Source organism: Phoxinus phoxinus, assembly GCF_949152265.1.
Source record: "Phoxinus phoxinus genome assembly, chromosome: 25".
Lineage (NCBI taxonomy): Eukaryota > Metazoa > Chordata > Actinopteri > Cypriniformes > Leuciscidae > Phoxinus > Phoxinus phoxinus.
The window spans coordinates 15071125-15084655 of NC_136900.1; the positions used below are offsets into that span (position 1 = coordinate 15071125).

Below are 13531 nucleotides of genomic sequence, written 5' to 3' on the forward strand. Positions count from 1 at the left end.
TAACATCCACTTTAAGTAGCTGTTAATGATACACAAGATACACAACCTTTCAAATGTTTGGGGTTGTTAGATTTTGTTTATTTTATGTTTTTGAAATAAGTCTCTAATGCTCACCAATGCTGCATTTATTGATTAAAAACACAGTAAAATGGTAGCATTGGCAAATATGAAATACAATATATTTAATATAAAATATAATATGAATTTAATATATTTAAGTGTCACATGATTATTCAGAAATCATTCTAATGTGATAATTTGCTGCTCAAGAAACTTTTCTTATTGTCAATTTTGAAAAACGTTATACTGCTTAATTTTTGTTGAAACCTTTTCAGGATTCTTTGATCATTAGAAAGTTCAAAAGGCTGAATGAAAACTTCAGAAACGTTAAACTAATACTAAACGCGTACCTTAAGCCTAGGATGAAATGAAATCTATCAAATTTTAAATTGCAAAATATTAGTGAAATGCACTGTATGGGGCTTTTCACACTCGCATTGTAAATTTAAGCATTTTTGTCACATTCAGGAATGGATATTATTTTATCACCTCCAGTGGCATTTACTATGATCCATTGTTCATTTCTGACCCTGTTGTCATTCACTTCCAATTAAACTTGTGTTTCCCTCAAGTTGCTTGATGGGAACTGTCCATGTACTACGCTGTAGGTGGTGTACTATAAATTAATCTGGATAAAAAGCGTCAACCAAATGGTAAAGAACACATATTTTGCCCTGCGAAGGCTTGCATTAAGTCTGTGCGGTGTGACAGGATTGACATCTGTTGTGGGCAGAAAGAGTGGCCAGCATCTTGACTTGGCATCTTAATAAAGCCTTGAGGAGCAGCAGACCCCATACTGCGCTCTGTATTGAGAGTTAAACACTAAGCTTGCCGAGCTTAGCCTTTATGAAGCTGATGAAACTCAGAGCTTGAAATAACAACTGAAGAAGTTATTTGCTTATATTTGTCTCTTTTGTTGTGCATATCAGAGCTGGTTTTGCTGGTTCTTGTCGATTAATATCACCCTGTGCTTTGTAACTTCTTGAAATGCTTTTTTTTTTTTTTATCCTGAACATGCACAATCATGGGTGATATCTAAAATATTTGTTCCTTCTGAATATATTTGAGCCATATTTATCTTAAGCACTAGGGTTGATACAAATATACTTGTCAAGACAAAATACCATTCTGGATGGTTCATTGGTATTTTGGCACACAATTTCCCAGCTGCATACCGCTCATAGGGACCTGCCTATTCCTGACCAGCCTTATCTCGAATTACTTCCTTTTGGAATAGTGGAAAAGTACCATCACCATCTTGTCATGCTTTGTAAATCAAAGGATTTTCAGATGGATTTAGCTTTACTTGTTTTATCAGAAATCCACTAATAGTGAAAACATCTCTGCAGATTCGTTACATCTCTCAAACTCAAGGGTTGCCAGGTGAACAGCTTCTGAATGTGGGGACGAAGACGGCCAGATTCTTCTGCAAGGAGTCCGATTCACCGTACGCCACCTGGAGACTGAAGGCAAGGGTCCATTTCTCATCCACTTAACCAGACATTGCTGTCATAAACAGCATAGCTCTCTGGATTGAGTTACTGTCTGCTCCGCATAAAGTTTTGATGTGAATTTCTTATGTAATGACTTCAAACACACTTCCTGTTTCTGCAGACGACTGAAGAACATGAGACCGAAACCGGACTGAAGTCCAAGGAGGCGAGGAAGTACATTTTTAGCTCTCTGGATGACATTGGACATGTAAGACCTCATTAATCTTGCTTAGCTTTAAAATGATGGAGTTTTTGCTTGCATATGCTTATCATACATCAAGAAAAGTGTTGAGAACATGGAATTATTGTTATCAATTATAATAACTGTTGTGATTGCTATTGACAATAATTATTACTTTGATTAATATGGGTGGTAATGATAATTATTATGATCAATAATAACCAACAATAATTAGTTATAATATTTATATAAAATAATAATACATTAAATCCATAATTATATTATTTTATAATGTAATATATAATATTGCATATAATGATGATGATAATTTAATAATTCATAAAAGCTTTATTAATCAAATCATATGACAGTTATTAATCGCATAACAATCATACAATCAAACATAATAATCACACAGTTATTAAGCAATAAAAAATTATTATTATTGTATGTGGTAGTAGTTATGATAATTGTTTTTGTTGTTTTAATGTATTTAAGTATTTTAATTTAATTAACTTCTATTAATTTATTAGGTGAATCTAGTGCTTAACATGGAGGGCTGTGATCAGTTGGCGGAGAAAGCTGACAGGAGAGAATTCGTGGACCTGCTGAAGATGATGCTGATGATTGATGCCGATCAGAGAATCGCCCCTTCAGATGCACTTACTCACCCTTTTGTCACTATGCAGCACCTGATGGATTTCCCCCATTGCAACCAGTATGTCCAGACATTTTTATTGGCAATTTAATTGACTGTTGTCTATTTTCTGTGGTCATTCTCGAGAAATCGTTTTCGTGTCTCCAACAGTGTCCAGTCCTGTTTCCACATCATGGATGTGTGTCACTCAAGAAGCATTTACGATACTCTCAACCGCAACAAAGCACCCCCACTCATGAAGCCTGTGACTCTTCCAAGTGCTCCAAATATCACTGTCGCCTTCAACAAAATGCCATCTGTCCACTCTCAGGTAAAACAGCATGCTCTGAAAAGTGTAAGCAAGAAGACAACTACAGATTACTTTTGAGATTAATCTATTTACTTTTCCATTTAGACTCTGCCGCCGTCTGCTCCACCTGTGGTGCATCCTGGAATTCCCATCCAGACAGGAACTGCCCAGTTTGGGTGTAACGACTCCTTTCAGCAGGCGCTCATTTTATGCCCTCCTGCTCTTCAAGGTACTGGAATATTCACATTCTAGTGGGATGCACATAATCATTTGAACTAGGGATGCACGAGGGCACTTTTAATCTTAAAAAAAATGTATATTAAAAAAAAAAGGTCAAGGTTTGCAGTGCTTGATTGTAGGGCACAACAATTTGGGCAAAAGTGTTGTGATTTATATATCAGAAAGACTATAAAATTATAAAGTATAATTGTACTCTAAAATGACACTTGTTATTATTACTAAATTCAAATATTAAGGGAAAAGAAGAAATATTACCATTATTTAGTAATAAGAAATATTACAAATATTTCACTATTGAATAAAAAGGTTATTGTATAATAAATAATAGTTTTACAGTACAACTATAAAAATGACAATTCTTATATTTATGGCTGTCTTAATTGTTTCATTTTTAAAACCATCAGGATTTTATTTTGGCAGAAACCACATGGAGACGTTAATTTGGTTGTTTGACTCTACAGGAATCCCTTCAAACCCAAATCAGCCAGGAGGATATTCGGTTAGAATGGAGAACACCCTTCCTCTGGTGACCCAAGCCCCAGCTATTCAGCCCTTACCCATGAGACCAGGAGTTATAGCACAAGTAAATGCCTATTTCACAAGATACTGGGGAAAAATAATGGAAATCAGCCAAGGGTTGTGATCCATCTTGACGTACCAGTTTCGATATTTAACACGAAGCAAGATGCATTACAAAGGTTCAGCATTGTCCTTTCTTGACCTTTCAGCAGCCGTGGTCCAACAGAACTCCACAGATCCTAGTGCCAGCTTGGCAGCAGGTCCCACCACCTGCTACGAGCTTGGCATCCGATACTGTCGTTGGATCGCAGAGGAGAGGAGACTGGGGGTAAGAAGATCAAGAAGGAGCTGCCCCTTAAATATCATGCGCTGACATGACCTCTTGAGCATTTCGGTGACCGTTGTTTTCTTTGTTAAAGGAAAGTGCGGCCACACAGCAGCCATTACAGTTCGGTGATGACCCAGGCTATTATTCCCAGCCAAATGGCTGTGTCAGCCCATCAGCCTATAAACATTGGCATCGCTCATGTGGTCTGGCCTCAGCCTGCATCTAACAAGAGGAACAAACCCAGCCAGAACAGGTGAGCAACAGCCTACAGTCATTGGCAGGGTCTCAAAAAGCCTGCGAGATGCCTTGGCCTCTATTCGAAACTTATGATACTCTTGTTAGCTTAATTCGGTTTTCATTCAATGGATCCTTTTCAGACTGTGACACACTTCCGCAGCTATTAGCATAATTTTATGTATTTATTTTACAGTGGACAATTAGTAATATTACTATGGTGACTTCTGCTTCTGAGGACCTAAATATATTCATTCATGTTGCTTTTTAGGAGTATGAATGTCTCTCACTACACGGACACACATCCCTCAGTGTGTCCTTCACCAAAGATGGCGAACAGGATGGCGAGTGCGGAGAAACAGCAGAGTTCTCCTGACAGAGCAGTGCAGGCCCAAGTGAAGCAGGAACCGGAGCAGGTTGAGGAAGAGGGCTGCTATAAAGCAGCAGTGGCCAATCAGCAACGAGAGTCTATCATCATCAGAGAGTCGCCCAGTCCGGTGGTTAGCGTTATTAGTATAAGCAGCAGCACAGATGAAGAGGAACAAGTACAGAGGTGCTCTCTTAAGTGAGTTTAACCCTCAATGTGCACTTTACAAATCAACATACATCACCGTCCAAAAGTCATGTTTAATCAATTTAATGTATCCATGCTAAATAAAACAATTAAATTCTTTCCAACAGAAAAGTAGTGTATTCAGTATTCAGGTCGGGGTGGTGTGCCCTATTTTACTTGCAAATAGCTTAACCAATCATAACATAAGGCATTTGCATATAGAACTCTTAAAGCTGCATAAGCAAATACACTTTGTAATTCAGTGAGAGGCTTTAAATGGTCATGTAAAGCTAATTTATGACTGTTTTGGTGTAAAACATCTTGACTAACATGGTGTTGATTTCAGGGAAATAAAATGATACTAAATAAAACACTACTAGAAAATATTGTCAGTAGTGGACTTTAATTCTGTTAAGCTTGCATACATATGGCTCTTGTTGCTAAATTGAGTGGCATGTGTCTTTGACAGGTGTAAGGGCAGTCCAGAGTGTGAAGCGTGCACAGGCTCTCTGAACATAGAGCGAGTGTGTTCCCTCAGCAGTCCTGATAGCAGTCTTAGCACCAGCTCCTCAGCCTCGGCACAATCCAGCCCTTCTCCATGCAAAAGACCCAGCAGGTATGGCATTTTATATTCAACACCAGTAGAACTGTGAGGTGACGTTGAGTCTGTATGTATTTTGATGTTCTTTTCCTCCTGTGCCCTACTGCAGTATATCAGAAGATGACGGCCATGAAAGTGGGTGTGAAACAGTAGACGGCTCGCCCCCTTCAGACTCCTCCCTAGGGCCCCACGACAGCCCCTTCCCTGAAAGACATTTCCTGACCAATCAGAACCAGAACCAGGAACCCCAGGGCAGGCGTGGACAACCTGACACAAGGCTGAATAAACCTGCAGTGAGGACCGTGGTGGTGCCGCCCATGAGAGTGCTGAACAATAACCATCATCCCAACAGTGAGCACCACACAGGTATGAACTGGCCATATGTTGAAGAATAACTCCAGTTGTAGATCTTCAGAAGCGTCTTATAAAAGTGAAACCGTAGTTGTTGCCTATGTTTTCTTGAAATAATGTTTTGGGTTTAATACAGGCTGTGGATTATTACAGAAAATCATTTCAACTTGTCCTTCAGATTTTATAAAAGCAACACAAAATTGAACTGTTACTATGGAAGTCTATGGGGCATTGAATTCATCTGAGCTGAAGCGTGCGTCATCTAAATCAACCCTTTATCTTTCCATGCTGTTAAAGTGCAACTAAAAGGTGTAATTCCCGGCAGTGGAGTTTGCTTCGTGTAAACAATACTTTGCAGATAGCTACACTACCATTTACAATGTTGAGTTGGTCATATTTTTTATGTTTTTGAAAAGTCTCTCTTTTTTTATTTTTTTATTTATTTTTACCAAAGCTGCATTTATTTGATCAAATTCAATAAGAACAGCAATACTGTAAAATATTACAATTTAAAAGCTAATTTCTTTAATATATTTTAACATGTAATTTATTCATGTGATCCAAAGCTGTATTTTCAGCATCATTACTCTAGCCTTCAGTGTCACATGATCCTTCAGAAATCATTGTAATATGCTGATTTGCTGCTCAAAAAACATTTATTATTGTCAATGTTGAAAACAGTTGTGCAGCTTCATATTTTTGTGCAAATTGTGATGCATTTTAATTTTTAGAAGTTGTTTTTTTTGGTGAGTTTTTCAGAAGTTCAAAAGAGCAGCATTTTTTTAAATAGCAATGTTTTGTATTTTAATGTGTCCTTGCTGAATAAGATGCATTTAAAGAGTACAAAAAATTGAACGGTAGTGTATCTCATCTCCCTTTCTGTTATTTGTGTGCGTATTGTGTGAAAGTTTACTCTGCATGACATGAGTTTGGACTGGATTATAACTTTGCACAGACAAGCACTTTCTGACTCTTTTTGTTGTTGTAATAAAACACAATGGTTTGGTTTCACAGACATGGCTTAGACTAAACTAGGATTAGGCCTGAGTTCAATAAGTGTATTTAAGTAGCTTTTAAATACGTGCCCTGGAAAAAAACATTACTGGTGTGCATCTTGAGACCAAACAATGGCAAGTTTCTTTCAGTTAAAACAGCTCAAACATGCATTTTAGTCTAAGACTAGCTTAAGCCTTGTCTGTGAAACTGGGGATAATGTTTAAATGTCCTATGCTATACCTTCACAATTTTTTTTTATTTTTAACTTGTATCCTAGTGCTATGCTAAATAGACTTCCGTTGTAAGTGCATTACAACAAAAACGTTTTTTTTGAATGGTCAAAATCATTTTCTGTGCCATCATGCCTCAAGAAACTGTCTAGCTCAACTTTTGTCAAACCTAATGGTCCTTTGTCTTGTCCAGGTTAATATACAGCAGTTTCTTGAAGTGCTATTTGCATCCCATTTACATCCACAGATTTTTACATAGCTGCGTGGTAAAAATATAAACCGACTTGCTTCATTCTGTACTTTTGAACAGTTGCTGTTTTGTGAAATAGTTTTTTGTGTGGTATACAGACTGGTTTCTCTGAATGGACTTTTTTCCAGTCTAAAATTGGGCAATTAATACAAAGTTCCTTCTGCACAACCAGTTTTTTTTAGTGTGGTCACAGCCAATGTCTACTTTACAGGTCATAGGAGAGAAACAGGAAGTTATCACAGAGGCTATCGCAGGTGATTATGGGTATAACGTGCACTGCGACCCTGTGTCTTGTGCGCGACATCCCAGTTTTGAGTGACCCTTTCGGTTTGAGCTTCCTCTCCCATACCTGTGATCTTTTCATTCCTGTATTCATTTTTACTCTGCGTGTTGACTGCCCTAAATTTCTTTACTTGTTTTTGAAAAAAAAAAATCCCGGCCTCCCCCTTTCGTATCAAAGCATATCTTTCCTGCTTCCTACATGGAGCCAATGCTTTGTTTTCGACGCATGCTATGAAAGAAGTATTGCTGGAGCGGTAAACTCTTTCAGAGGCTTCTCATGGCACGTGACCCTTTTGGGGGGTGTCCATGGAAAGTTTGAGGAGAGTTTATGTTTTAGATACATTGTTATCTAAGTTTGTTTATAAGTTATAATTTTTTTTTTTCAACCTCAAAGTTTGTACTTGTTGTTTTTTATGTTTAAATCACTTTCTTGTGAACAGAACGTCAGCCAATTCAGTTCGTACAAGTTGCAGTTCTTGTGCCAAACTGCAAACGTTCATTTCTATTAGCTAAAGTTTTGCATTTAAGTTTAGTTGTCCTTCTTTCATTCTATCCCTTGTATCTATTGATCACAAATTTTTTGGTCTTTTCTGCAGTCTTCGAATCCTCCTGCCAGTCCAGAGGTCGCTGCGGCCCAGGACGACTGAGCCACCTTTCCACGCCCACGCTGCCCCGCCAGCAGAAGCTGAGCTCTTCATTCCAGCCACAGCCGCTAGGCTTTGGCCAGGTCTGTCGGTTTTAACTCTCTTTGACTTCTTTCGGTAATACTGTACAAATTGAAAACGTAGAGAAAAACTCTGTAGATCATACTAAATGAATCATTTGATTAAAATAAACATTGTGAATGCTGATGTGGAATGAAACCATACACTGAGTCTGTTCCAAAACATTTTTTTTTAGTTCCCAAACAGTACATGTATTCAAATGTTTTGCTTTTTATTTAAGATTTAGTTAAGGACCTTATGAAATCCAAAATGTATGTTTTTTTTGTCTTTTAGTTTGTCTTAAACAAACAAAAAAGCATATTTTTTACATATCTAAATGTACCAAAAAAATATTGATGACTCATCCTTTGCTACACAGATTTGTCCAACCAAATGCTTTAGAATGAGTGTCCCACCCACTAATAGTGCCTGTAATTGACTACCAAGAAGTAGATCATAGTTATGACAATGTAAACTAAAGCTATTGGTTAATTAAATATATTTTTTACAATTATGAGCCACCCAACTTCCTATTTTAAAGTCAGCATGAAATGTTACCCTACATATTTAGTAAATGCATGTTAAAGATTTTTATTGTGAATGTTTGTCCATGCATGTTTATTTAGTTTACTTTAGTCTACTTTTCTTACAATCAGCTTCAAGCTTTCATTCAGATCTGCCTCCACAATACAAAAGAAAAGATCTGTCGCTACTTTCATTTCATAGCTACTTTAATAGGAATTGTCCAGATTGGGAAGTTAATGAAGATTTAAGTTGATATTTAAAATGTTGGAACAAAATTGACATTGTTTTGTTTCGTCCCCGCTCAGGTCCAGCATTACGGCTCTTGCCACAAGGAGTGGAACGGCAACTACCGGCAGCCGCGCCGACCTCAGGCCTTCATCCCACCCACGGTGCACGGCCACACCTTCCCGCTTCCCCACGGCAGCCCCACACACTCAGCCGGCCACCCACCACCTCCCGCCCTCCTCTCCTATCCGCCTTCCGCGCCTGTGGCCCACCTCTTGCCTTCACCGTGCCCACCACCAGGCCCTCGGCCCGTCTTGCAGCCCGCCTACAGCCTGGTGCACCACCAGGGCATCAGCGTAGGCATCAACCACAGGCTGCTGCCCTCCCCCACCCTGCTCCCGCAGGGCCAGTTCAAAGCCCTCTTTCACCCGCACTCCTATGTGGCGTCGCCCGTCTACGCAGGCTTCCCCCTCAGCCCCAGCAAACTCAGTCAGTACCCATACATCTGAGCTGGAGCCCGCGGCAGCCACGCGCACGCAGCCGGCACTGAGCCGGCACTGAGCCGCGACATCTTTCTTTTCATTTCCTTTCCTTATAAAGTTTGACGATGATGCAAATCAAGCTTTACAGATATCATGGAGATTAAAACAAACAAAATGGATGCGTGAGCGAGTTGAACACAAAAACTCACTTTTAATGTGTTTTTGCACATTTGATACAACAAAATCCCTAGTCGTGAGACCCTCGGCAGAGGGCCGCAGCAGTTCCCCTATGCTATTTTTCGATATTGCCTTCTTACGTGTGTATTAGACACAGTGACTCTCGTTCAAGCCATCCTTGTCTCCAGTGTGTGTGCGAGTCCCCCTTGTGGTGACCCGGTGTTACCCGTCTGTATTTTTCCGTAGTAGCCCCATGGTCTTCAGTGTTAAGTCTCTCTCTTTTAGACCAATTTTGAAAAGGTTCTGTCTCACTGCATGTCTCTGCATGGGCAAAAAACAATGTTGGACTTCAAAAAGGGGGAGGGAAAAAAAACTTTGCTTTTCACCCTCCGTTGTTGTAAGACTTGCTGCATTGAATCCTTAGGGTTCAATAAACAGTGCCTTAAAATACATGTTGCAAGTTACCCCGAGTCCTACGTGCAGTCATGCGTGTACCGGACTGCAGCACTTGAAACATTTTCAATCGTTATTTGTGATTTTTATATTAGGGCTGTTTCATAGATCTTTTAGTTTTTTTTTTTTTTGAGCTTGGTGCATTTGTGTATTTGTTGAATTACATAATCTCTACTTCGGTGTCATTTATCATTATTTAATTAATCTCTTAGGGTCTCAGAAGGAGTTTTTGTTCGGAAAGCGGCTTAGGTGTCGAAACAAAACACGCCCTAATAGGTCTCATGTTTTAAACCGTCAATAAAATCTCACCTGATTGGCTATCTACGCCTGCCGAGTGCATGATCAGGCTCATGATTTGACCCTTTGTACAGGGCGAAATGTGTTTAACGCCTTTGATGATTTGTGCATTATTCGGAAGCGATACAGTCCTTTTGCGTGTGGTATTTACAGGTGGATGTATTACGCTGAGTGGTAGCAGAGTTCGATTTTTCGAGTATAACGCGCTTCGCCGTAGCAGAGGCCGATGAACTATGTATAGAAACGTTTGAGTACTTTCATATTTGATAATCTGTTTCTACTCTAATAGTATTTACACTGTTTAATGAAACTGCAATACAATCCATAGTTTTGGGGGTGTGTTTTTCGTTTTCTTTCCATCAGTTCTATGTTAATTTTAGAGTTAGAAGTGTTATCGGTGTTGGACTTGTATCAGCAGATAGCTCTTTGATGATATTGTATGGTTTCATGTTTGCTTTGTGCATAATTATTCAGTATTGAGTATCCAACTGTAAAGTCTATCATTGCTGGAGTATTCAGTGCTTTATAAGACGAGAATTGATCGTGTGCAATTTTCTTCATAGATGCATGTGAAAAGATTGGATTTTGTATTCCCTCTCTCACCATTTACCGGTAATTGCTTTTTTTGACGCTGGCTGTTTTTATTTCATACATTCCGTCAGGGAGAAATAGCTTTTTTTTCTGTGTGAATTTCTTTTCTTTCTTAGATTTGAGTTTTTCATTAGGTGCATTCTTTCATAATTATGCTTTCGCTACACCAAAGACAGTAATTCATTTCTTAAGCAGAGTAGCTACTGTTTTAGCGTAGACCTCGAGCGTAGTGTAGTTGAGGCCGTATTTAACAGAAAAATCTATGTAAAAATGTTGAGGTTGATGTTTAGCTTTTTCGGGCAAGTTATGACTTTGTTTCATTTATTCTTGAATGTATCATAGATAAGCTGCTATATACTGATTGCCACTTCATAATAGCTGTGAAATTAGATTAACTTTGTTCTTAGCCTTCTTATTTTTATATATGTCTAATTACCTTGAAATAGAAGTGAGATGATTATTATAATTTTTTCCGTTTGTTAGTTTGTTTTTTTGGGTTTTACTGTACTGACTGGCATCAGAAGCATTTTAATGCCTCTCTGTTTTGTTTTGCTTTTTTTGAAGTGTCATTGTAACTACTGTATTGCAAGTAATGGAGATTTTTGGGTTTTTTGTGTGCGTGGGTTTTGTATTTTACGTTTCGTTTGCATCAGTGTTTTATCTGTTGTTATCTTGGGGCTAATCTTACGTATTAGATGCATATTGGTGTATATCTATCTTAGTACGTATATTTGCATTTTGTTAAAGCATAGCTTGCAGGATAGATTTAACTTTTCGTTTTAAGTGTCGGTATAAATTCTGTATTCAATGACCCACTCATCTCACCATTTCAGAATATAAATTGTAGTAATGCTATTAGCACTTGATACGTTTAAATCTAGAAAAAATGTAGGGTTGGGCAACAACAAAAAACGCGTTTGGGCGTCTCATCTCGCTGACTACAGTGTTTAGAATTTTTATTTGATTTGATTTTCCCCCTTATTATAATTTTACATTGAAATGCACACAAAAAGGTGTATCAGGTATATTCATGTATTAAGAAATGAAGAAAAGAAAAAAACTATACAGAATGCACGTTTTGCTTATGTTTTAAGGCGGACTGTTCGCTAACTCTGAAAACCAGGAGTTATTAGGGCACCCGTTCTCATTTTGTGGGCGGTTCTATATGGGTGTGTTCATTCTCGCACCGGTCCCTGCTCTTAAAAGCGAGCGACACTGCTTTAGTGCCTTTGAAATGTGCTTCAGACCTTTATATCCCTTTTTCAAACACTGCCTGCCAGCCTCTCCCTCGCTTTCATGCTTGACCGAGGGATGAAAGCGTAACTGCAGTGTTTGATAGTCATAACTGAAGTGCTGTTACCGACCAGTTGCTTAAAAGTAGATCTGTTGGATGTTGATAACCTGATAACCAATAGCGAGTGTAACTTGATACTCATGCGATGCAGTAATCACCTGTAAGGTGAGAAGTGGATGTTTGTTTCTCAAAATCGTGGAAAGGAAATCCAATCATGCTTGATTAATTTATATTTTTCTGACCAACAACAACAACAAAACAATAATGAAATGATATCAGGGATTGTTGTTATTATTATTATTATGCTGACTAAACGCCCAAGACACGGTTTTCTTGTATTTGGGAAGCTTTACATGATACACTGTGAATGTAAACCACCATTTGTAAAGTAGAACGAACATCGCCCTTTGTTTCACAGGACGTGATCAGCTTTAGCATAGCCGACTTCATGGAGATACAGTCCAAAATATGGTGTTGTACCTCGCATTATGACCCTATATTTTATTTTTAGCATGTAGCACTAGAGATGAGTACTAAATTGCTACTCATGCGCACATTATATGAATTCTTTTCATTAATTCACTGCAAGTAAACATTTCCGAAATGTTTTGCTTCTAACAAGGTCTACCAACTCCCAACCTAATAAAGAGTGAAACTTGGCGTGAACGTGAAGGACAGAGGGATCTGCAAACGAAACTAAAGTCGAAATGTCTTTGAAACTCCCAAACCAAACCGTTTTTGTTTTCTTTGATTCATGTTTTTTTTTTTTTTTTGATCTTCTTGTACAGTTAATTCAGGGTCCTTGTATTTGTCATATGTGCTACTGTGTAACACTTGCCGTAGGATTTGGGTTGGATTGCTTTAGATCTATTTTTAACTCCTCTGCAGATTATATTTTATACAAAGTTAAATCTCACTGCAAGTTATCGGATAATATTTAGACTTAAGAGCAAACAGACTTGATTGACTAAATCTGAACTGTTACTGTTTTCATATTTGTAATTTTTTTGTGGCTTTCTGATTTCTGTTTGCTTTTGATTTCTATGCTACATTAGTTTGCCATGTAGCCACTGCACTGTGCAATATTCACTATATGAGGACTGGGAACCTTTTTTTTTTTTTTTTTTGATGTAATGTCTCTTACAGTTTGCGGTCGTATTTCTCTCTAGTTCTCAGTGATTTATATGTGACCAAGCCTTATGTACTTTGTCACAGAAAGCGGGTTTTCCTGGTGACTATTGGTGAGTGTCAAATTAAAGAAATTATGGTGTATTGTCAAAATTCACTTTGAATTAAAATATATATTGCTGCGGGCACACAATGTTTGTTTGTCTTTATTTAAAGAGAATTTTAAGACAACTGAGACCATGAAGAACGTGATATGTTCTAGCTTGATGGATGCTTTGTTTTGTTGAAAACCCTTGTTTAAAATTTCTCATCACAAATAATATTATCTTCTGAAGATTATATTTCAATTTGGCCATTTACATCATGTGTTTTATATTATATTAATTATAG

At 38.1% G+C, this 13531-nt stretch overlaps 1 protein-coding gene across 1 annotated transcript in view; it reads left to right on the forward strand.

Moving 5' to 3' along the window:
- The window catches only part of hipk3a (homeodomain interacting protein kinase 3a), a 33173-nt gene extending 19841 nt beyond the window's left edge, over window positions 1-13332 (forward strand). Inside the window, 13 exon segments of the mRNA XM_079603446.1 lie at window positions 1410-1529; window positions 1675-1761; window positions 2268-2452; window positions 2543-2702; window positions 2787-2910; window positions 3383-3504; window positions 3650-3768; window positions 3860-4021; window positions 4274-4567; window positions 5025-5171; window positions 5266-5522; window positions 7862-7992; window positions 8800-13332. Of these exon segments, the coding sequence (XP_079459572.1) occupies window positions 1410-1529; window positions 1675-1761; window positions 2268-2452; window positions 2543-2702; window positions 2787-2910; window positions 3383-3504; window positions 3650-3768; window positions 3860-4021; window positions 4274-4567; window positions 5025-5171; window positions 5266-5522; window positions 7862-7992; window positions 8800-9228 (2337 nt within the window). The 3' untranslated portion in view covers window positions 9229-13332.
- The last annotated feature ends 199 nt before the right edge of the window (window positions 13333-13531 follow it).